The sequence below is a fragment of the Cetorhinus maximus genome, unplaced genomic scaffold (genome assembly GCF_964194155.1).
Source record: "Cetorhinus maximus unplaced genomic scaffold, sCetMax3.hap1.1 HAP1_SCAFFOLD_477, whole genome shotgun sequence".
Classification (NCBI taxonomy): domain Eukaryota; kingdom Metazoa; phylum Chordata; class Chondrichthyes; order Lamniformes; family Cetorhinidae; genus Cetorhinus; species Cetorhinus maximus.
Genome location: NW_027596419.1, coordinates 251,043 through 276,367, shown reverse-complemented (window position 1 = coordinate 276,367; position 25,325 = coordinate 251,043). Strand labels below are relative to the sequence as shown.

The window sequence follows — 25,325 nt, the reverse complement described above, 5'->3', positions numbered from 1 at the left end:
AGGGTCCCTTTTGCCCTCTCCCATGGATGTAAGTGATCCTACAGCCAGTACTGGAAGTGGAATAGGTGACTTCCTCCTGGTTTATTTGGCCATCAACCAACATCCCTAGCAGAGCTGTAGATTACCAGGAAAGATGCAATATAAACACAGGTCTGTCTTTAATGTTGGAATCATCTTGAAGTGATGGGAGAAAACTGAAACTGGAACTTACCTGTCTGAGATACATAGAACTGCTGGTTGGGGGTCTCTCCTCGTGTCGCTATGATTCAGAACATGTTTCACTGTCTGTGTGGCCTCATGAAACAAGACTTAATGGCATCCACACTTCAAGATAAACTGGGACATCCTCATTGTTGTGATTGAGTTTACTTCAGTAGCAAGGACACATTCATGACTCCATTTAGTTGCTGTTGGTCTTGGTTCAGTGTCTGAGACACACTGAACATCCTCATGACTGTGGCTTTTTCACCAGACACTTTTTTCCCTCTTTATTACAATCCCTTGCCGCTTCCCATCCTTTGTTCCCTCTACCCCGGTGATACTGGGTTGACATCCAGCTGGGAACTGGTGTCTGATTGAAGTGGAAATCAACCCATCACCCATTGTATCTACCCAGACACTCCTGGTAGCAAATTGTTAGTCTGGATAAGGACTTGTCCATATAAAAAATATTCCTTATGGATCACAATCTACTGGATGTAAAAGGAATCTTTACAATGAAATATTAATTATCGAGATGGGAGCGTCTTTGGCGATGCCGACGTTTATTGTCCATCCCGAGACGCCCCTTGAGAAGGTGGTGATGGGCGGCCTTCTTCACCCGTTTCAGCCCCGTGTGGTGAAGGGGCTCCCATGGAGCCGTTAGGGAGGCAGTTCCAGGATTTTGACCCAGTGACGATGAAGGAACGGCCGGTATATCTCCAAGTCGAGGCGGTGTGTGTGTGACTGGGAGGGGAGCTTGGAGGTGATGCTGTTCCCAGGCTCCTGCTGCCCTTGTCCTTCTCGGGGAGGCTGGAGGTTGTGGCTTTGGGAGGTTTTATTGAAGAAAGTGGGACTGGGAACAGAAGAGAAAGAAAACTTGTTATAATAAAAGCAAAAATACTGCAGATGCTGCAAGTTTAAACTGGAAACGGAACAGCTCTGAAAGCATCAACATTAAACTGGAATCATTAACTGTTTCCCTCCTGATCTGCTGAGTGTTTCCAGAATTTTCCAATTTAACAGACTCAAACAGATGACGTCATCCACCCACCCACCGGAGCGAAACCAGAGACAAAAAGCTGCCGGATCGCCGTGTCAATCAGCGCTCACCCCGCCCAACACAAATCAGCATCCAATCAGCTGCTATGCCGCCCTGTCAATCAGCGCTCACCCCGCCCAGCACAAATCAGGATCCAATGAGCTGCTACGTAGCCCTGTCAATCAGCGTTCACCACGCCCAACACAAACCAGGATCCAATCTGCTGCAGGATCGCCCTGTCAATCAGCGCTCACCCCGCCCAACACAAACCAGATCCAATCAGCTGCCGGGACGCCCTGTCAATCAGAATCTTCACGTTTGATGCGGCCATTTTCTCTCGATGCCGTTTTTTTGCTGATCCTGTTCCCGCTCCAAACCTGACAGTTTAATCCGGTATCAGCAGGAGGAACCGCCCGGTCCCCGCTCCCACTCCCGCTCCCCGCTCCCCACTCCCGGTCCCCGCTCCCCACTCCCGGTCCCCGCTCCTACTCCCGGTCCCCGCTTCGGTTTACACTGAGGGACCCGCAGCTCCTTTTCCATCCATTTCCCCCCCGGATAAAGAGTTAAATCCCGGTGAAGATAAAGGAAAGTTTCCCCCCGGATCCCCCTCCCTCCCCCCGGGTGTGAGACACTGACAGGACCTGCAGCTCCTTTCCATCCATTCCCCGAGAGAGGGATCCGCTCAGAGCCGGGGACAGGGGGACAACAGGAGAAACACATCCACCGGGCCGAATGGGAAAGAGGCGGGGCCTGTGTCCGGCTCCATTCAGACAGGGGGGGGGGGAGAATATTCCAATACTCTCCTCCCTCTCCCCCCGGGGCTGAAGTGAACAGTTTCCCGGGAGACGGCACCGGGATTGTAGATACAATCGAAACCGCACAGGATAAAAGCAGCTTTTACCCCGGCTTTTCCTGACAGAGGCTGTGTCATTATTCATTACTCCCCCCCCTAACTCACTGTGACAATGGGACAGTCCAGGCTGCTGTTGACGTCAGATGGTGGTTCTAGCTCCAGTGGGCGGGAACCTCCCTCGGTTTCTTGGCACAAACAACAGCAAATGAATTAACCAATCACAGCAAAAGAGGCGGTTCAGTCGTCATTCCATTCTGATTGGGGATTGGACACTGGGTTTATACATCAGCCAATAGCAAGTGTATAACAGACAAAGACTCAGTGACTGTCTCAATTGAGACAACGTAAAACTACAGAGCGTTCAGTCCCTCCCTTTAACCACTTAACTCGTTTGTTTCATTCTCTCTTTCTGGGCGCAGCCGCTCCACTGAATAAACCAGGAAAAACACCCGCTGCAGTGAGAAAACCGCAGCAAAGACTGAAATATCCGAGCAGCCAGAGATATGTGGCTTTCAGCTAAATTATATACCAAATAAACAATCCCACAGTGACTCGGGACTGAAAACCCCCTCCTGTAGCAACCAAGAGCGGGTGGATAAATCACAAACAGATAAAAACAGAGAGTTCAGTCAGATATACCCAGAGTCTGGTTCCTGTATTAAAGGGGTTCAGTCAGATATACCCAGAGTCTGGTTCCTGTATTAAAGGGGTTCAGTCAGATATACCCAGAGCCTGGTTCCTGTATTAAAGGGGTTCAGTCAGATAAACCCAGAGTCTGGTTCCTGTATTAAAGGGGTTCAGACAGATAAACCCAGAGTCTGGTTCCTGTATTAAATGGGTTCAGTCAGATATACCCAGAGCCTGGTTCCTGTATTAAAGGGGTTCAGTCAGATAAACCCAGACTCTGGTTCCTGTATTAAAGGGGTTCAGTCAGATATACCCAGAGTCTGGTTCCTGTATTAAAGGGGGTCAGACAGATAAACCCAGAGTCTGGTTCCTGTATTAAAGGGGTTCAGTCAGATAAACCCAGAGTCTGGTTCCTGTATTAAAGGGGTTCAGTGAACAAGTTCAGTAAGGTGGAGAAGGATGGAGATTGGAGGAGAAACTGGCAGCCAAAGAGAATATGTGTTTTTGGGGGCTGCAATGTAACTACATTTATATTAAAAGAGAATTTTTCCTTAAAAGGTATCTGCAATTCAGTTGTCTGGGCCCCAAGGTCTGGAAAACTGATCTCATTTTCCTCCTCTGACTGCATATCTCCAGATGTGGCTTGGTATCAAATTCTCTTTTAGCATGTTCCTGTGAAACACCTTGGAACATTTATAAAACACCTTTAACATTATAAAATATAACTTGTTCATGACGAGTTTCAGGAACAAGTCTGGATTCCTGTCATTATTCAGTTGCTATCTCGATGTGTGAATACTATTTCTATGTTCCAGCATTTTCTCTCCGTGTCAGTGTGAGGGTCTCCACCCTTAAAGAAGTTGAATTGCTCTGCTTGTTCATGCCAAAACCACTTCCACCCCAGGAAAGGTGAAGGGAGATCAGGCACTCCCTCCCTCCCAATCCCTCTCCCCACACCTCCCCTTCCCCTAATGCCCAATCACCAGAAAGGCTGACTGGATGCTCATTCCTGGCCTCTGGAAGTTCCCACAGTCACAGATACCAGGCTTCAGCCAATCTCATTCACTTCTCACATCGGGAGACTTACTGCCTGCAGACAGCATGACCTCTGTTCAGGCAGTGACTACCAGAGTCATTAAACATCAGACTGTAGATCCACTCATTTCAGCATCAGCTTATCTTTAATTAGACCTTGCATCAACAACAATATGCAGAAAAGTAAAAAATACACCTGACAGAAACGTATAGACACATTCAGAAAATATTTACATTAGAAGTTTTATACAAACTTTGACAAATATGACCACTCACTGTTTGGCGCAAAAAACATCTAAAAAAGTCAAAATTAAAATATACCGGACTTAGGCTCAGTGCTGGGGAAACTCAGTTAGTGCTGGACAGTCCCGTTCCCCAGAAGGTTTAGTTCTCCAGCCGCTCCATCCTGATGCTCAGGTGCTGTTGTCACAAGGCCCCGTGCTCCATCTGAACAGGTCACCTCTGTGACAATGTAAGATGCTCCATTTTGAGTGATCTAGTGTCTATTTTGTTTCCTAGGACAGAAAATCCAGCAGAGTTCAGGTGACATTAAAAGAATCCAACCACTTTGGACAAGTGTGTAAAGGAGCCGTTCAGGAGCACAGACCGATTAAATTACACTCAACATCCTGGGTACCAATGACAGCTGGAAAATGGGTCACAGGAGCTGAACGGTGATGGAGCACAGAGTGTAGAGGAGAGGAGGCTTATAGGGGAGGCAATGGTCAAGAGCTGGACACTCCACAGGAGCTATGCTGACCGACAGAGGGAGGGCCAGAGGACAGAGTTAGAGAACCCTGCAATAGTCCCTCCTCCCACTGTGAGGGGTGTAGATGGGGACAGGCGGTGAGCACGGAGATGTGGATATTGAGTGAGTGAAGGGAATCCGAGATGGCCTTCCCAGTGACTGAATCATCTAATGTCTGGGTTAAAGGGTGGTGGTTTGAAAAGTGTAGGAGGAGACTGAACAGCAACAAGTTGCATTTATATAGAACCTTCAACAGAACATACCCCAAGGGCTTATGGAACAAAATTTGACACCAAGCTACACAAGGTTTCAGGCAGTGGGGTAGGCTTTAAGGAGCAAATGGTGTTGTTGGGAGGTAAGGAAGAGAGACAGACACAGACAGGCAGAGGCTGAGGGAGGGAATTCCAGAGTTCGGTCCCAGGCAGCTAAAGGCTCAGCCACCAATGATGCAGCGATGGAAAATCTGGGATTCTGAAGACACCAGAATTGGAGGAGTGCAGAGATCTGAGGGTTGTGGGGCTGAAGGAGGTTACACATGGGGAGGAGTGAGGCCACAGAATGTTTGATAAAAGGATGAGAATGTTAAAATCGGTCTATCTCAGTCCTAAATAAATTCAAGGATGAACAGCAGCAGATTTACAATCAAACCCTTGTGTCACGGGGACCCCCCCAAACAACAGGGGAGTGGGGGGAAGGGGGGAGGGGGGGGAGAGATACCAAAATGAGTGAGTGAGTGCGGAACTGTGTGAAGTGCTGTCTTTCAGCTGAGATGTTAAACTGCCTGCTCGGCTGTCTAGCAGCCTCCTGTGCAGTGAAGTGTTCGGGCTCAGCACGCCGAAATTATTCACCGAAAACCGGTTTCTGGTTGACTGGGCTGTAGCTGGGCCGGCGGGGCACAGCTGCCGTTCTCTGTAGCCGTCAGAGCCCTGAAACTGGAGAGTGAGTGCAGCTTGATAGCTCCGTTAACTCCTTCCATCACCCAGTTTGACAGCTCTGTCCTTCAGGGCTCCATCAGCTTGGTCAGTGATGGTATTACTGACCCACCCTTGGTGATGGACAGTGAAGTCCCCACTCAGTACATTCTGTGTCCTTGCCACTCTCACTGCTTCCTCCAAGTGGTGTTCAGCATGGAGGAGCACTGATTCATCAGCTGAGGGTGGGCAGTAGGTGATAATCAGCAGGAGGTTTCCAGGTCCATGTTTGACCTGAAGCTGTGAGACTTCATGGGGTTCAGAGTCAATGTTGAGGATTCCCGGGACTACTCCCTCCGGGCTGTATACCACACCTCTGGTGGGTCTGTCCTGCCAGTGGGCCAGAACATACCCAGGGATGGTGATAGAGGAGACTGGGATTCAGGGTTAATTCTGTGAGTATGACTCTGCCAGACAGCTCTCCCAACTTGGACACCAGTCCCCAGATGTTAGTGAGGGGACTTTGCTGTGTCGACAAGCCTGGATTTGTCTGTGTTGTTTCCTGTTTCGATGCCTGGGATGAAGCCAGTGATGATTTAGTTTTATTCTATTATTTCTTTCCAATGGTTTGATATCAATTCATTTTGAACTACCCTCTGACCTCATCGGCCAGCTAAACCAACCAGGTTAACGTGGGACTGGAGTCACATAGACACCAGATTGGGTAAGGACTGCAGGTTTCCTTCCCTAAAGGGACATTCGTCAACCAGTGGGGGTTTTACAACAATCCAACAGCTTCAGGGTCACTTTTATTGCAACTAACTTTATATTTCCAGATTTTTATTTAATAAACTGAATTTAAATTCTGGAAGTGCCATGCTGGGATTTGAACTCTCATCATCTGGATTGTTAGTCCAGGCCTCTGTATTACTAGTCTAGTAACATAACCACTGAATTACCGAACCCATACAGAGATTAAATACAGAATGTCTGAAACAGAAACCTCTCACCTGTTACAGAAAGATGGATGATATCAGTTTGCTCCCTTACAAAAGCTGCAGCTATTCTCTTGTAGATGTGACATATATACTGGATCTGGTCTGTCTCCTTGAGGTCAGAGATCAGAACTGACCAGTTGCCTTGTCCCAGTTGATCTTTGAACAGGTTTGTTCTGTTTCTGAATCGTGGATCTTGTTCTGTCAAATCGTCGTTCCCAGCGATGAACTTGTGTAAAATTTCACTCTTGGCTGTAACCCAGACTGCCAGTAAATCTGAGACTGGGACATTCCCTTTGTAGGTACAGGGCAGCACAACCTGCTCCCCAAGGAACCCAGAAACTGGGACAGACGAGTCACCTGGAAAAGATTGAAAGTATTTATCCACAGATATAACCTCCCTGCTGGTACATTACATCCCAAGCTTCACATGGTTACACTGCGATGCTCGATTTACAAGAAACACTGATCAGTAACTCATTGCTTTCATTTCTGTGAGAAGGTTAAAGCTCAGGCATTAAGGGATTTCAACTAAACCCAGCTTGTGCTGGAGATTTGTAAGCACAGAGCAGCTGGACAGCACTTTGAATCACATGTTTTTCATTCGTACACATGCTGGGAGAACACATCAGGATATTGGTCACCTCCCCTTGGGAGAAAAATCACAGACTGGGGGTGCACAATGTGAGGTGGAACTCAGGAACAGAAAACTGACCCTGAAATGTAAGATTGGAATCCCAAGTCCTGATGACTCTACTCCCCATGTTCTTGGACATTCCCAGTTCTATTTGATCCCAGGAATGTCGCAGACTCCTGATCCCAGTGCTGAGGACCCCATCCCAGTCCCACAGGATCCCAGTCACCCATCCCAGTGTCACCGAGTGTTGCTCAGTGTCCAAATTCCATTTTTCACATCACAGGGGTTAATCTGAAGACATTAACTGCCTTCCTTTCAGCTCTCATGATCATTATTTTATGAATAAACTATAGTTTTGGAGAAACATTTCTGAATGAACATTCCAAATCATTCCAAAATGGTCATTACGCAAAGAGCAATGAAATTCAAATTTGACATAATGTTGCACTTGAGATACCTCAAACCCACCGTGATACAACTCTGTCACCCCCTCCAGTCCCTGCAAACCTCCCGATCTCTGTAACCTCCTCGAAACCCCTACAACCCTCCCTAACTCTGTAACCTACTTCAGTCCATATAACCCTCCCTATCTCTGTAACAACCTCCGACCCCTACAACCCTCCCAACTCTGTAACCTCCTCCAGTCCCTACAACCCTCCCTATCTCTGTAACAACCTCTGACCCCTACAACCCTCCCAGCTCTGTAACCTCCACCAACCTCTGAAACCCTCCCTATCTCTGTACCAACCATAGACCCCTACTACCCTCCCAACTCTGTAACCACCTGCAGACCCAACAACCCTCCCTATCTCTGTAACCTCCTTCAGGCCCTACAACACTCCCTATCTCTGTAAACGCCTCCAATCCCTACAACACTCACTATCTCTGTAACCTCCTCCAGTCCATACAACCATCCCTTTCTCTGTAACCACCTCCAGTACCTACAACCCTCCCTATCTCTGTACCAACCTCCAACTCCTACAACTCTCCCAACTCTGTAACCTCCTCCAGTCCCTACAACCCTCCATTTCACTATAACAACCTCCGACCCCTACAACCCTCCCCATCTCTGTAAACTCTTCCAGAACCTACAACACTCCCTATTTCTATAACCTCCTCCAGTACCTACAACGCTACCTATCTGTGTAACCACATCCAGCCCAGCAACCCTCCCTATCTCTGTAACCTCCTCCAGACCCTACAACCCTCCCTATCTCTGAAATGTCCTCCATTCCATGCAAACCTCCATATCTCTGTAACAACCTCTGACCCCTACAAACCTCCCAGCTCTGTAACCTCCTCCAGTCTCTACAGCACTCCCTATCTCTGTAACCTCCTCCAGCTCCTGCAACCCTCCGTATCTCTGTTGCTCCTCCAGCCCCTACAACCCTCCCTATCTCTGTAACATCCTCCAGACCCTACAACCCTCCCTAACTCTGTAACCTCTGCTGCCCCTACAACCCACTCTATCTCTGTAACCTCCTCCAGCCTGTACAACACTCCCTATCTCTGTAACCTGCTCCAGTCCCTATAAACCTCACTATCTTTGTAATCTCCTCCAGCCCCTAAAACACTCCCTATCTCTGTAAACTCCTCCAGTCCCTACAGCCCTCACTATCTCTGTAACCTCCTCCAGTCCCTACAACCCTCCCTATCTCTGTAACCTCTGCTGCCCCTACAACCCTCCCTGTCTCTGTAACCTCCTCCAGCCCGTACAACCCTCCCTATCTCTGTAACCTCCGCCGCCCCTACAACCCTACCTATCTCTGTAAACTCCTCCACTCCCTAAAGGCCTCACTATCCCTGTACACTCCTCCTGTCCCTACAACCTTCGCTATCTCTGTAACAACCTCCGACCCCAATGACCCACCCAACTCTGTAACCTCCTCCAGTCCCTACAACCCTCCCTATCTCTGTAACAACCTCCGACCACTGCAACCCTCCATATCTCTGTAACCACCGCCAGTCCCTAAAACCATCCCTTTCTCTGTAACCTCCTCCAGTCCCTACAAACCTCCATATCACTGTAACCTCCTCCAGTCCCTACATCCCACCCTATCTCTGTAACATCCTCCAGCCCCTACAACCCTCCCTATCTCTGTAACCACCTCCAGCCCCTACCACACTCCCTATCTCTGTAAAATCCTCCAGTCCCTACAACCCTCCCTATCTCTGTAACCACCTCCAGTCCCTACAACCCTCCCTATCTCTGTAACCTCCTCCAGTCACGACAAACCTCCCTATCTCTGTAACATCCTCCAGTCCCGACAACCCTCCCTATCTCTGTAACCTCCTCCAGTCCCTACAAGCCTCCCTATCTCTGTACCAACCTCCGACCCCTACAACTCTCCCAACTCTGTAACCTCCTCCAGTCCCCACAACCCTCCCTATCACTATAACAACCTCCGACGCCTACAACCATCCCCATCTCTGTAAACTCCTCCAGACCCTACAACACTCCCTATCTCTGTAACCTCCTCAAGCCCCAAGAACCCTCCCTATTTCTGGAACATCCTGCAGTAACTACAACGCCACCTATCTCTGTAACCTCATCCAGACCAAGCAACCCTCCCTATCTCTGTAACCTCCTCCAGCACCTACAACCATCCCTATCTCTGTAACCTCCTCCAGTCCCTACAACCCTCCATATCTCTGTAACAGCCTCCGACCCCTACAACCCTCCCAGCTCTGTAACCTCCTCCAGTCTCTACAACGCTCCCTATCTCTGTAACCTCCTCCAGCCCCTGCAACCCTCCCTATCTCTGTAAACTCCGCCTCCCTTACAACCCTCCCTATCTCTGTAACCTTCTCCAGCCACTACAACCCTCCCTATCTCTGTAACCTCCGCCGCCCCTACAACCCTCCCTATCTTTGTAACCTGCTCCAGTCGCTACAACACTCCCTATCTCTGTAACCTCCACCAGCCCCTACAAACCTGCCTATCTCTGTAACCTCCTCCACCCCTACGACCCACCCTATCTCTGTAATGTCTGCCGCACCTACAACCCTCCCTATCCCTGTAACCTTCTCCAGCGTCTACAACACTCCCTATCTCTGTAACCTCCTCCAGTCCCTACAATCCTCACTATCTCTGTAACCTCCTCCAGTCCATACAACTCTCCCTATCACTGTAACAACCTCCGACCCCTACAACCCTCCCAAATCTGTAACCTCCTCCAGCCCGTGCAACCCTCGCTATCTCTATAATCTCCTTCATTCAAGACAACCCTCCCTATCTCTGTAACATCCTCCATCCCCTACAACACTCCCTATCTCTGTAACCTCCTCCAGTCCCTACAACCCTCACTATCTCTGTAACCTCCACCAGTCCCTACAACCCTCCATATCTCTGTAACAACTACCGACCATTACATCCCTCCCAACTCTGTAACATCCTCCAGGCCCTACAACCCTCTCTATCTCAAACAACCTCCGACCACTACAATCCTCCCTATCTCTGTAACCTCCTCCAGTCCCTACAACCCTCCCTATCTCTGTAACCTCCTCAAGCCCCTACAACACTCCCTATCTCTGTTACCTCCTCCAACCCCTACAACCCTCCCTATCTCTGTAACCTCCTCCACCACTACAACACTCCCTATCTCTGTAACCTTCTCAAGCCCCTAAAACCCTCCCTATCTCTGTAACCTCCACCACCCCTACAACCCTCCCTATCTCTGTAATGTCCTTCAGCCCCAACAACCCTCCCTATCTCTGTAACCTCCTCCACCCCTACAACACTCCCTATATCTGTAACCTCCTCCAGCCCCTACAACACTCCGTATCTCTGTTACCTCCTCCAGCCCCTACAACCCTCCCTATCTCTGTTACCTCCTCCAACCCCTACAACCCTCCCTATCTCTGTAACCTCCTCCACCCCTACAACACTCCCTATCTCTGTAAACTTCTCCAGACCCTAAAACCCTCCCTATCTCTGTAAACTCCGCCATCCCTACAACCCTCCCTATCTCTGTAACCTCCTCCGCCCCTACAACACGCCCTATATCTGTAACCTCCTCCTGCCCCTACAACACTCCATATCTCTGTAACCTCCTCCAGCCCCTACAAACCTCCCTATCTCTGTAACCTCCTCCAGCCCCTACAACCCTCCCTATCTCTGTAACCTCCTCCAGCCCCTATAATCCTCCCTATCTCTGTAACCTCCTCCGCCCCTATAACCCTCCCTATTTCTGTAACCTCCTCCAGCCCCTACAACCCTCCCTATCTCTGTAACCTCCTCAAGCCCCTACAACACTCCGAGATCTCTGCCCTTCTCCAATTCCGGCCTCTTGACCATCCCCCGATTCCCATCGCTCCACCATTGGCGGCCGTGCCTTCAGTTGCCTGCGGCCCTGAGCTCTGGAATTCTCTCCCTAAACCTCTCCGCCCCTTTCTCTCTTTCTCTCATCTTTTATGAAAATGTACGTCTTTGACTGGTGATGGTCAGTCCTAATATCTCCTTTTGCAGCTCGATGTCAAAATCTGTCTCTTTTAGGCTCCTGTGAAACGCTTTGTGGTTGTTTTACTATGTTAGAAATGCTATACAAATGCAGTCATTGTTTCTTAATATAACTGGACTCGGATTGTAACAGATTCTGGCTAAATATTCATTCACCTGGGACTGTCAACCATGTATGGAAACCAATTCTTTAACCAACTGTTAGAATTCTCTCGGGTCGAATATTTAATCACATCTCAATGTGATTACCAGAGTTTGAATTTTGCCAACATCAGTTATTGGTCAGAACAATGGGAGGAGAAACTGTCAGGAGGTTTTTTCCCCCCCCCTTCCCCCGCCCTCTAACCCCACCAAGTGCCAGTCTGCAATTTGTTCCCATGTTTTGCTTTCAGAGAGGCACTGACCCATTGTTCTGCTATTAACACCTACTGATGTCTGACCTTCATGCCATTATTAACACCTGCTTTCGTCTTTAACACAATCATTAGCACTCCATTTGTCTTGTGTCCAACACATCTTTGTCAAATCTCACCTGATCTCTCACCTATCTCTGTCCTTCTATTTTGTTCCACCCAGCCCCCACTCTCTTAAACAGTATTAAAAAAACCCAACACATTTCTAAAACAAAAACAGAAATACCTGGAAAAACTTTCTCCAGGTATTCCTGTTTTTGTTTTGGATTTCCAGCATCCACAGTTCTTTCCTTTGACCATCACATTTCTACATCTCTTCAGCTCTGGAGAAGAGCCATACGGACTTAAAATGTTAACTCTGTCTTTTCTCTGCGCAGGGCACTGACAAACCTCCTGAGTTTTTCTAGCACGTTCTGTTTCTGCCAGGAGACACGTTGGATGTGCCCCCAAATCTGGTGCGAATACTGGGGGTTGGCCAGAATATCGGGAGCGCCCCCCACCCAGTAACATTTAATGATTTGAGGTTGTCTCGGTCGGTCTGTTCCCTTTCTAGTGTTCACTTCTTAAACAGTTAAATCCTCAAGACAGCGGTGATGTCAACTCTGGAGGGTGGATGAGAAGCAACTCAGTTCAACGTACATCCTGGGTACCGTGTAATATAACTCACACGGAAAAGGTAGACAATATACCAGGGAACAGCTCCCTTAAGCTCAGAAGTCACAGGACAGTCGGGAGTCCAACATCTACAGACACCTTGTCGGATCAGCTCCAGCCTACAATAAGTCAGGCTGTCTGAATCGATAACTGTAATCGTCACTATACGATTGATGCCTGAGTAATAACCTTGCATTTGGACTATACACTCGAGCCTGAATGACGGGGAGTTATTTAACTGCGTGCGCAGGTTTCCCCCAACACCTTCAGAGTGCAAATAAGACCACACAGTGGGAGTTGCCCCCGCAGGTTAGCAAGGCAAGGCAAAAATCAAACCAAAAACTAGGGATTATTTCTGGAGGGATAGAATTGAAAAGTAGGGTCCTGTGTCATCAAATCCTGTCTATGTCACTGTACAAAGTGCCTTCTCTTATCCAGGAGTAACGGAGCTAGTTTTAATTCTGTTCCCCTTGGGATCAAACCCCAGGTTTTCCACAAAATGAAACCAGTGACCAGGCCGACATCAATAAATTCCTTTAAATGTACAATACAGGCTCTGTCCATGGTGTCAAGATAAGGCAATGGCAGAGAGTGTGGGGGTGAGGTGGAATTGAAGAGAGAGGGAGCCTCCTCACTAACACTGTGCCTTTGTGTAAGATACCCTTGGTTGTGTATACATGCACATGTAGGATTAAGATTGACCTAAACTCATGGTAAACAAAGGACTTGCATTTCTCTAGCACCTTTCCCCCACCTCAGGACATCCCGAAGCATTTCACAGCCAATGAAGGATTTCTTTTGCAGTGAGCTCACTGTTGTAAGAAACACAGCAGCACACAGCAAGATCCCACAAACAGCAATGTGATTATGGCCCCAGAGCATCTGCTTTTTTACTGATGTTGTTGGAGGGGTAAATATTGGCCCCAGGAAACCAGGAGAACTCCCCCCTGCTCTTCTTCCAAATAGAGGCCATGGGATGTTTTACACCCACCTGAGAGGGCTGACGGGGGTTTAATGTCTCATCTGAAAGACGACAAAGCTGACAAGGCAGCGTTTCCTTGGTACAGGCCCTCCGACAGAGCAGCACTCCCTCAGTACTGACCCTCCGACAGTGCAGCACTCCCTCAGTACTGACCCTCCGACAGTGCGGCACTCCCTCAGTACTGACCCTCTGACAGTGTGGCACTCCCTCAGTACTCACCCTCCGACAGTGCGGCACTCCCTCAGTACTGACACAGGGGAGTATTGCCAAGAGTTTTCTGCTCATCTGTCTGGCGTGAGATTTGAACCCACAACAAGTTTCTGATCCAGAGGCGGGAGTGCTACTCACTGCCACAGCTGACGCTATGATTAAGCTTTTTTCTTTATAAATATCTGGTAGTTTCGATGTGAACAATAATCAGATGGCGTAGGTTGTTCATCCCAGGATGGATTGTTTAACTAGTCAGGGTACGGTTTAGCCAACTTTGCTGTGTCACTTCTCTTGGAGGTTTAGGATGTGAAATTCATGTCTGTTTGAATGAATGTTCTCAACACATTGGGCCCAAGGTAGCCGTGAGAATCTGGACAGTGACCCTGGATTGTAAATAAGTTAGCATCTGCTGTTTCCTCAGACAAACTTTATCTGTCCTTGAGATGTGAGTCTCACCGACAAGGTCAGCGTTTATGGCCCATCCTTAATTGCCCCTTGAGAAGGTGGTGGTGAGCTCCCGTCTTGAACCGCTGCAGCCCATGTGGTGCAAGTACACCCAAAGTGCTGTTAGGGAGGGAGTTCCAGGATTTTAACCCAGTGACAGTGAAGGAATGCCCGACTTATTTCCATGTCGGGATGGTGAGTGGCTTGGAGGGGAACTTCCAGGTGGTGGTGTTCCCATGTGTCTGCCTCCCTAGGCCTTCTAGATGGTAGTGGTCGTGGGTTTGGAAGGTGCTGTCGAAGGATGAATTCCCGCAGTGCATCTTGTAGATGGTACACACACTGCTGCTACTGTGCGTCGGTGGTGGAGGGAGTGAATGTTTGTGGATGGGGTGCCAATCAAGCCGGGCTGCTTTGTCCTGGAAGCTCAATTCTTGAGTGTAATGGGAGCTGCACTCATCCAGGCAAGTGGGGAGTATTCCATCACACACCTGACTTGTGCCTTGTAGATGATGGACAGGCTTTGGGGAATCAGGAGAGGAGTTACTCATCGCACGATTCCCAGCCTCTGACCTGCTCTTGTGGCCACAGTATTTATATGGCTAGTCCAGTTCAGTTTCTGGTCAATGGTAACCCCCGGGATGCTGATCGTGGGGGATTCAATGACGGTCATGCCATTGAATGTGAAGGGAAGATGGTTAGAGTCTCTCTCTTGTTGGAGATGGTGGTTGCCTGGCACTTGTGTGACACGAATGTTACTTACCACAGGTCAGCCCAAGCCTGGATGTTGTTGAATAAATTCGAGAAGAGAGTAGGAAGAAACAAAACTCAGAGAACTCTGATGGTTGGTGACTGTGAGAGATTCCAGTTCACCCTCAGTTATTGACTAGGCCAGGCAGCACAGTCAATTCCCAATTTCACTTCCTAGTCCAGGGTTGCAGGAGATTCCGAGTCCTGGAGAGGGAAAAGCCCTGTTTCTCAAAGTTCCCCTCATTAACTAAAGCCGCCCATACACCTCCACAGCTCAGATTTCCCTCAGCCCCCCAACACACACACCGACTCCTCCCCCTGTTCCCTTTGGATCCGGGCCTTCAGGTTTCCTATTGACAGCTAAGCCCTGAATCCCTCCTTAGCAACTGTCAGAACAGGAGGAGGCCATTCAGCCCCTCAAGCCTGCTCCGCCATTCAATGAGATCATAGCTGATATGTGACCTAACTCCTTATAAACTGCCTTTGACCCACATCCCTTAATATCTTTTCTTCGCAAAAACCTATCAGTGTCAGGTTCATAATTAACAATTTGATCCAGCATCATTTGTGGAAGAGAATTCCAAACTTCCCCCACCCTTTGTGTGTAGGAATGTTTCCTAATTTCACTCCTGAAAGGTCGGCCTCTCATTTTTAGACTCTGCCCCCGAGTCCCAGACTCCCCCCAAACAGGAGAAATAGTTTCTCTCTATCGACCCCGCTCTGATCCCCTTAATATCTCAAAACTTTGATCAAATCCAGCCCGCCTTAACCCTCTAAATTCCAGGGGATACAAGCTGAGTTTGTGTTTAATCTCTCCTTGTAATTTAACCCTTGGAGTCCCGGTCTCATTCTGGTAAATCAACACTGCGCTCCCTCCGAGGTCAGTATATCCTTCCTAAGGTGTAGAGCCCAGATCATCTCACAGTGACTCCAGGTGTGGGCTTTATATAGGCTGAAGTGTGCTAGCTGTGGATCTGCAGCTAACATCTCATCTCTGAATCAGATGATTGTAGGTTTAAAGTCCCACCCCAGAGCCTTGAGTACAAAAATCAAAGCCAACAATCCACTGCCAGAACCGAGGGTGTGTCAATGTATGACGGAGTGCTGTACCATCAGAGGGTCAGTACTGAGGGGGTGCTGCACTGTCGGAGGGTCAGTACTGAGGGGGTGCTGCATTGTCGGAGGGTCAGTACTGAGGGAGTGCTGCACCGTCAGAGGGTCAGGACTGAGGGGGTGCTACACTGTCGGAGGGTCAGTACTGAGGGGGTGCTGCACTGTCGGAGGGTCAGTACTGAGGGGGTGCTGCACTGTCGGAGGGTCAGTACTGAGGGGGTGCTGCACTGCCTGAGGTGCCGTCTTTCAGATGAGACATTAAAGCTGGGCCCCGTCTGCCGTCTCAGGTGGGTGTAAAAGATCCCATGGGCACTATATTTAAGAAGAGTGGGGTGGGGGTTCTCCCCATGTCCTGGAACCAAAACCACTAAAAAGAAACTGATGACCTGGGTTATCCTCAGATTGATGAAGGATCTTGCTGTGTGCAAATTGGCTACCGGCTTCCCTCCATTACAACAGTGAGCAGAGTTCAGAAATTAAAGCACTTCATTGTTTGGGGCCATAAAGCGCGATGGGACGCCCTGAGGCGGTGAGAGGCGCTAGATAAATGCATGTCCCCCTTTCACTTATTCTTGCTGCTTAACAGTGGCGAAGGCGCCTTTAAGAAGTGGGCGGGGCGCGGCTGACGTCAGCCCCTGCCTTGTATGGTCATTGATGTGTGTCGGAAGGGACGTCCTCTCGTTGGCTGGGGACACAGTTTGAATCATCTTCTTGATGTAAATTTCTGGGAATGAGTGAGAGCAGTTTGATAAAATCTCTCACACATTTTGCAGCCACAAGTCTGGACGTGAATCGAGGAGGCGGAAGCATCTCTGGTGAGTAGAGATTTAAATATATATAATATATATATGTAGACATATATTAGTGAACAAAACAACAGGAAAAAAGTTTAGAAAAGTTTTTCAGAAGTTGGCCTTGAACTTTTTCCTGCCAGAGAAGTGTTGGTTTGCAATTGGCTATCAAATGGTAAGTAACCTGGTTACTTACATCTGTAAGTCTCTTTTTTTTTAAACCATTTTGCGGGAGAAAATATCTTTTTTCAGAGTTAGTTGGTGAGCTTTTTAAAGTTGTGCCTGTTGATGGAAGGTGCCACAATCACTTTTTCTTCCGAACTGAACTTTGAGCTGCACACGAAACAAAAACAGAAAATAGCTGGGAAAACCCATCAAGTCTGAGCACATCTCTGGCGAGAGAGAGAGATCAAGCGTTAACGTTTCGAGCCAGCGGGTCAGTTTAATGTGCTGTGTCCCAACGCTGAATACAAACTCTCTGTCTCTGCCGCCAAGGGTTGATTTTAGGGACCATCGAACAATCGGCCCTGTCTCCAGGAGAGGAGGTTGGGGGACATAAGCAGAATTGATGGCCGCGTTAGAGGAATGATATACTTTCTCAGTGGGGGAGTGGGTTTCGTTAAGGCACAGTTCATGGTTCAGCACATCCCCACTTTTTTTTTTAGAAAAGGTGATGTTTTTGAGATGGTCCCTTAGGTGAACACGTGGATTTGGTTTCCAGTTTTGAAGTTTATAACTGTGCTGCTTGTAGTTTGTAAGAGTGATTGATTGATTCATTCGGGATCACTCAGGGTGGATGGGTTGCTGCCAGCTCTGGTGGGTGGGGGTCGGGGGATGGGGGCACGGGTCTGAAGAGTTCGAAATGAAAGTTAGATATTGGTGTGTGTTTGGGGAATCCCAATTTTTGAGTCCAGGAGAGTGTGTGTGTGAGAGAGAGAGAGCGTGTGTGTGTGTGAGAGTGTGTGTGTGTGAGAGAGTATGTGTGTGTGTGAGAGAGAGATGTGTGTGTGTGAGAGAGAGAGCGTGTGTGTGTGTGAGAGAGATGTGTGTGAGAGAGGGAGCGTGTGTGTGTGAGAGTGTATGTGTGTGAGAGAGAGAGCGTGTGTACGTGTGAGAGAGAGTGTGTGTGAGGGAGAGAGCGTGTGTACGTGTGAGAGAGAGTATGTGTGTGTGTGAGAGAGAGCGTGTGTGTGTGAGAGAGTGTGTATGTGTGAGAGAGAGTGTGTTTATTAAATTCCTTCTATATGATGCTGTAGTTTTTGGAGTTATTTTCTCCCAGGGAGGAACAGGAGAGATTTGGTTTTCTGTTACTCGGCCCCTCAGGAAGTGTTAGCTCCGCCCTGCAATTGGAAAAACAAAAATGCCCCCGTGTGACCTGAAGACTGAGGGTAGTTGCGGTTTCTGTGGGGCCTGTAATGGACACTGGGGGAGGATGTTTGATATGGACACCTTCCTGGACAGTGGCACCAGAGTTACTCAGGGAAAGTAGCGCTTTTCCCCACCTCAGGACGTCCCAAAGCCTTTCACAGCCAACGAAGGACCTTTTTATTGTGTGTGAGCTCACTGTTGTAATGTAGGAACCGCAGACAATTTACGCACAGCAAGATCCCACAAACAGCAATGTGATAATGATCAGATCATCTGGGTTTTTTTTTTAGTGATGTTGTTTAAGGGAAAAATATTGGCCCCAGGACCACGGGGAGAACTCCCCCCACCCCCCACCACCACCCCACCCCCTGCTCTTCTTCCAAATAATGGCGGTGGGATCTCCCCGCGACGCCTCCCTTGGCCGAATGTCAGTCTGGATTGTGAGCTCCTGGTCTTTGTACTGGGGGGGCTGGTGCCCACAACCCTGTGAGTCAGAAGTAAGTGTGCGACGGACTGAGACACTGACTCACTTTGCTGGGCCGACAGGGCTTCCATGGAGCTTGTGTCTCTGAATCCACCGCAGTTAGAAACAAAACAACATGTTTACAAAAATCAGCTGTTTCACCTGAGGACAGTTTTAACAATCTGAAGGATGGCAGACTTCAGTGCAATTTGGATGTGAGATTGACTCTCACTTTTACTGTTTTACGCTCGGACATTGAATGCAAAGTGTTCTGTCCGAGAGAGGGATGTCCTTCTCCTGCTGTGTGACTATGAACAACATCTGGAGTAAGGACTGGCTCCTTGTCCCTGTCTCCGCGTCCTCCCATTTACCTTTATAACGTTTTCCGTTTTAATGTTGTGGGGCTAATATTCACCCACCCCTCTCCCACCCCAATGAATATCGCTGTCAAATAAAAATCGGATCTGGGTCACTATCGCATTGTCCTTTGTGGGATCTTGCTGTGCGCAAATTGGCTTTTGCTTTTCCCCCCATTACGATGGTGACCCCCACTTCATAAATGGAAGGGAGTCATTTGGCTGTGAGGCTCTTTGGGATATCTTGCAGCGGTTAAAGGCGTTACAGAAATGTGAGTTCTTCACCGGATATACAGCAGGCCATTCGGCCCATCTGCTCCGTGCCGGTGTTTCTGCTCCACACGAACCTCCTCCCACCCCCCCCCCCCTCTCTCCATCTCACCCCATCACCCTATCCTTCCATTCCTTTCTCCCTCATGTGTTTATCCAGCTTCCCCCTAAAACACATCGATACTATTCACTTCCACCACTCCCTGTGGGAGCGAGTTCCACATTCTCCCCACTCTCTGGGTAAAGAGGTTTCTCCTGAATTCCCCATTGGGTTTATTAGTGATGATCTTATATCGATGGTCCCTAGTTCTGGTCTCCCCCACACACAAGAGGAAACAGTCTGTCTGTATCCAGGTGCGTGTTCCAGAAGGGTCTTGTCAGCAATGCCTACCACAGTCAAATAGCTCGCCAGCCAGCACTATTGTGGGGGGGGCAGGTAAAAGAGTTGCTGGTGGTGGGTGTGGGATGTTGTTGACACAAAGGGGTCATTCCAGCAGCCAGACCATGATCTCTATATTCCATCACCCTTCTCCCCACCCCCCTCCCTCACCCAACCCCAACATCCCCGACTGTAACACACTCTGAACAGGTTAATCTCTAAACACCCCCACCTTCCCCCCGCAGATACACCAGGAGACGATGAAGGAGGAGATCGGAGCCGGAGTGTCCTTCCTGGTCAGCTTGGTCAGGAATCGCAGCAGGCTACATCAGGAAAAGATCGAGGAGTTTGGGGAGAAGCTCACTGCGATACTGTACCGAAAATACCAGAATCACTGGTACCCAGCCAATCCCAGCAAAGGACAAGCATACAGGTAAGCAAACAGCAGAGCTGCCCAGTACAATGGCTAGAATATTACAGCACAGAAACGGGCCATTCAGCCCATCTGCTCTGTGCCAGTGTTTCTGCTCCACACGAGCCTCCTCCCACCCCCTGTTCATCTCACCCCATCACCATATCCTTCTATTCCTTGCCCCCCGCCCGCCCCATGTTTTTATCCAGCTTCCCCCTGAAAGAGCATAAAATATTGGACAGCACACCAGGGAGGACCCTCCTCACTATTTCTTGCATTGCACTGATGGACATTGTCCATCCACTTGTTAGAGCAGATGGAACAAGTCCTGGGTTTGAGTCTCCACCCCAGAGACTTCAGCCCCATAATCCAGGCCGACACTCCACAGTGCCAGTGCCGAGGGGGCGCGGCGCTGTCAGAGGGTCGGTGCCAAAGGAGATGCTGGCCTTCAGGTGAAACTTTAAACCAAAGTTCCCGTCTGCCTCCTTGGTGGGTGTAAACGATCCCACGGCCACTATTTGGAAGAGGAGCAGGGGGAAGGTCCTGGGGCCAATATTTACCCCTCAACCAACATCACTAAAAAAACAGATGATCTGGGTCATTGTCACATTAATGTTTGTGGGAGCTTGCTGTGCACAAATTGGCCACCACGTCTCCGACATTACACAGTGAACATACTTTTGAATAAGTATTTCATTGGCTGTGAAAGGTTTTGGGACATCCTGGGGTGGTGAAGGCGCCAGAGAAATGCAAGTCTTTATTTTGAAAAAAGCAAAAAAACTGCAGATGCTGGAAATCCAAAACAAAAACAAAAATACCTGGAAAAACTCAGCAGGTCTGGCAGCATCTGCGGAGAGGAAAACAGTTAACGTTACGAGTCCGTATGATTCTTCAACAGAACTAAGGAAAAATAGAAAAGAGGTGAAATATAAGGAGGTTTAAGAGGGGGTGGGACAGGTACAGCTGGATCGAGGGCCAGTGATAAGGTGGAGATAACCAAAAGATGTCATAGACTAAAGGGCAAAGAGGTGGTGACAGTGGTGATATTATCTAAGGAATGTGCTAATGGGGACATTAAGGGTAGAAAGCAGGACGAGCAAGGTACCAGGTAGCCCTAGTGGGGGTGGGGTGGGGGGGGAAGGGATCGAAATAGGCTAGAAGGTAAGAGATAATACAATTGATGGAAATACATTTAAAAATAATGGAAATAGGTGGGAAAAGAAAAATCTATATAAATTATTGGAGAAAAGGGGGATCGGAAAGGCGGTGGGGATGGGGGAGAGAGTTCCTTGATTGTCTTTGTTTTGAAAGTTGCTCGAAGTTGTCCCTGCAATACCGGCCTTTCCCCACCTGGTGGCGCCGCTGCTCAGTTTTAAATTTGGATGAGCAGCTGAACCGCTCAAAGCCCCTTTAAAGCTGAGACAATGAAATTTTAGGGGCATCTTAAAGGAAGGGAGATGGAGGTGGAGAGGTCTCGGGAGGGAATCCCAGAGTTTATGGCCCCAGGCAGCTGAAGGCACGGCCACCAATGGTGGAGCGATGGAAATCAGGGGATGCTCAAGGGGCTGCAATTGGAGGAACACAGAGATTTTGGAGGGTTGTCGGTCTGGAGGAGATTACAGAGATAGGGAGGGTTTTAGGGGCTGGAGGAGGTTACAGAGATAGGGAGGGTTGTAGAGGCTGGAGGAGGTTACAGAGGTAGGGAGGGTTGTTGGGGCTGGAGGAGGTTACAGAGATGGGGAGGGTTGTTGGGACTGGAGGAGGTTACAGAGATAGGGAGGTTTGTAGGGGCTGGAGGAGGTTGCAGAGATAGGGAGGGTTGTAGGTGCTGGAGGAGGTTACAGAGATAGGGAGGGTTATAATGGCTGGAGGAGGTTACAGAGATAGGGAGGGTTGTAGGTGCTGGAGGAGGTTACAGAGATAGGGAGGGTTATAATGGCTGGAGGAGGTTACAGAGATAGGGAGGGTTGTAGGGTCTGGAGGAGGTTACAGAGATAGGGAGGGTTGTAGAGGCTGGAGGAGGTTACAGAGATAGGGAGGGTTGTAGGGACTGGAGGAGGTTACAGAGATGGGGAGGGTTGTAGGGACTGGAGGAGGTTACAGAGATAGGGAGGGTTGTGGGGACAGTTTTGGAAACAAGGATGAAAGTTTTAAAATGGAGGCGTTGTTGGACTGGGATCTAATGTATGTCAGTGAGTGACGGGGTGAAGGCTGAACAGGACTTGGTACAACTTGGGAAAAGGGCCAGTAGGGTTCTGGATGGTCTAATGTCTGTCCTCTTGGATCCTTCAGTATATTTTTTCTCTCCCTGGTAGATGCATTCGGATAAACAGGAAACATAAAGCAGACCCATCCTTGTTGCTCGCTTGTCAAGACTGTGATCTGGAATATAACCAGTTGAGACTGCCCAAAGAGATTACGTTGTGGATTGATCCCCAGGAGGTGTGCTGCAGGTAAGTCTTCACCTGGATGGTTTAGCAACACAGTCACCGCAGAGACAAACACAAGGAGCTCATCTGGAGAATTGTGTCCGATTCCGACTGCCTCACACTTTAGGAGGAAAGGCGAGGTCTTGGGGAGGGTGAGGGGGAGATTTACTCGAATGGCGCCAGGGAAGAGGGACTTCAGTTCATGTGGAGAGACTGGGGAAGCTGGGATTGTTCTCCTTAGAGCAGAGAAGGTTAAGGGGGAGATTGAATCGAGGCGTTCAAAATCATGAGGGGGTTTGGATAGAGTCAATAAGGAGAAAGTGTTTCCAGTGGCAGGAGGGTCGGTAACCAGAGGGACACAGATTGAAGGGAATCGGAACCAGAGGGGGAGATGAGAATTTTTTTTACACAGCGAGTTGTTGTGATCTGGAAGGCGCTGCCTGAAAGGGGGGTGGATGCAGATTCAATAGGAACTTCCAAAGTGGGAATTGTGTCTGTCTGTCTCTCTCTCTCACTGCTGTGCTCTCTGTCTCTCCTTCACTGTACGGTAAACCTTCCCTCGGCTGTGTTCTGCCAGTTTGTGTGGGTGTTTGTTGTTTATACCAGGTTGTTAGTGGCTGTGTCTCGCGTGTTGCTGCCTGACCCGATTCCCACTAAATCTTCATTTGAAATTCCTGCAGGTGTAGTGATGGGAGTCTGCCTTTCACTGTCGCTCAGTTTGGACAAGACTCCAGGAGGGCGGCATCGTTAGACTCTGAGCAAGGCAGCGCGTCCTCGGAGTGCAGCACACCTGACTGCCACTCGGAGACTTCGTCAGATGAAGGGGAACATGCCAAAGGTCAAACAGTGAAGGAAACTGCAGCAAAAACAGCTGAAGCTACTGGCAAGGTAAAGAGAACATTGAGCACCCAGTGCTGGGAGGGGTCGGAGTGAATGATTTCAATACTCTCCGGGCCGATCTCCCACCTTCTACCCCTGGAAACTCATCAAAAACTCAACTGACCCCAGACCCTAACTCACATTGAGTCCCGTTCACCCATCACTATCCTGTCGCTCACTGACCTACACTGGCTCCTGGTCCAGCAACACCTCCGTTTTTAAAAAAAAATCTCATCCTTATTTCAAATCCTTCCTCACCCCTTCCTATTTCTATAAACCCCTGGAAACCTCCCTATCTCCGTAACCTCCTCCAGCCCCTACAACCCTATCTCTGTAACCTCCACCAGCCCCTACAACCCTATCTCCATAATCTCCTCCAGCCCCTACAACCCTATCTCTGTAACCTCCACCAGCCCCCACAACCCTATCTCTGTAACCTCCTCCAGCCCCTACAACCCTCCCTATCACCATAACCTCCTCCAGCCCCAACCCTCCCTATCTCCATAATCTCCTCCAGCCCCTACAACCCTATCTCTGTAACCTCCTCCAGCCCCTACAACCCTCCCTATCACCATAACCTCCTCCAGCCCCAACCCGCCCTATCTCCTTAATCTCCTCCAGCCCCTACAACCCTATCTCTTTTACCTTTTCCAGCCCCTACAACCCTCCCTATCTCTGTAACCTCCTCCAGCCCCTACAACCCTATCTCTGTAACCTCCTCCAGCCCCTACAACCCGCCCTATCTCCGTAATCTCCTCCAGCCCCTACAACCCTATCTCTTTTACCTTTTCCAGCCCCTACAACCCTCCCTATCTCTGTAACCTCCTCCAGCCCCTACAACCCTATCTCTGTAACCTCCTCCAGCCTCTACAACCCGCCCTATCTCCGTAATCTCCTCCAGCCCCTACAACCCTATCTCTTTTACCTTTTCCAGCCCCTACAACCCTCCCTATCTCTGTAACCTCCTCCAGCCCCTACAACCCTATCTCTGTAACCTCCTCCAGCCCCTACAACCCTCCCTATCTCCGTAATCTCCTCCAGCCCCTACAACCCTCCCTATCTCTGTAACCTCTTCAAGCCCCTACAACCCTCTGAGATCTCTGCGCTCCTCCAATTCTGGCCTCTTGACCATCCCCCGCTTCCCATCGCTCTGCCATTGGTGGCCATGTCTTCAGCTGCCTGGGGGCCCTAAACTCTGGAATTCCCTCCCTAAACTCACTCACTCCCTCCCGAACACAGTCTGTCTCTCTTTCTATCTGTGGGAACTGGCTGTGCAATTGTTGGCTGCCCACATTTCCTCTATTTACAGCAGTGACCACACTTCAAATAAATTACTTCATTGGCTGTGAAACACTTTGGGACGTCCTGAGGTGGGGAAAGGCGCTAGAGAAATGCAAGTCCTTGCACATGGCCTGTGGAGACGGGGCTGGGGATTAAATGGAGCTTGTGTGTTTGATTTGTCATGTTTAATTGATTCAATAATTTTATCCCTTAGGTTTCTGGAAGTTTCTCCCAGTGCACTGCTGCGTGGCCTCTGTACCCTCACAAGCCGGTGCAGTATGCCACATTCTACCAACCCGTCCCCCTCATCAGCTACTACTTGATACCCGGACTGGACAAGGCCCTGCAACCTCCCCCAGGCTTCCTCCTGCCTCAGGTGCAGGCCCACTGCTCGAAGATCGGCAAAAGGCACAAGTGATGAAGGTCCTGGCTAGCAGAGGGATCGGATACCTCGCTCACACTGAGCTGTGCCAACCCTGTGCTTAACTGCTCCATTCTAACACCCATGGGCATGTTTGCAAGTGGCTGAGCTGTGTGTGTGTGAGCGCGGTGTGTGTGTGTGTGAGTGAGGTGTGTGTGTCTGTGAGCACGGTGTGTGTGTGTGTGAGCGCGGTGTGTGTGTGTGTGAC

General features: G+C 49.2%; 2 protein-coding genes across 2 annotated transcripts in view; one reads left to right on the top strand and one right to left on the bottom strand.

Annotated features, from left to right (window-relative positions):
• LOC144673801 (uncharacterized) overlaps positions 1 to 25,325 on the bottom strand; it is a 57,677-nt gene that overhangs the window by 7,907 nt on the left and 24,445 nt on the right. The window lies entirely within an intron of this gene.
• On the top strand, positions 19,947 to 25,199 carry LOC144673800 (protein BTG3-like). The gene is made up of 4 exons (XM_078535458.1): positions 19,947 to 20,128; positions 22,423 to 22,560; positions 23,217 to 23,424; positions 24,911 to 25,199. The coding sequence occupies exons 1-4, from the start codon at positions 19,956 to 19,958 to the stop codon at positions 25,112 to 25,114; spliced, it is 723 nt and encodes a 240-aa protein (XP_078391584.1). The 5' UTR covers positions 19,947 to 19,955; the 3' UTR covers positions 25,115 to 25,199.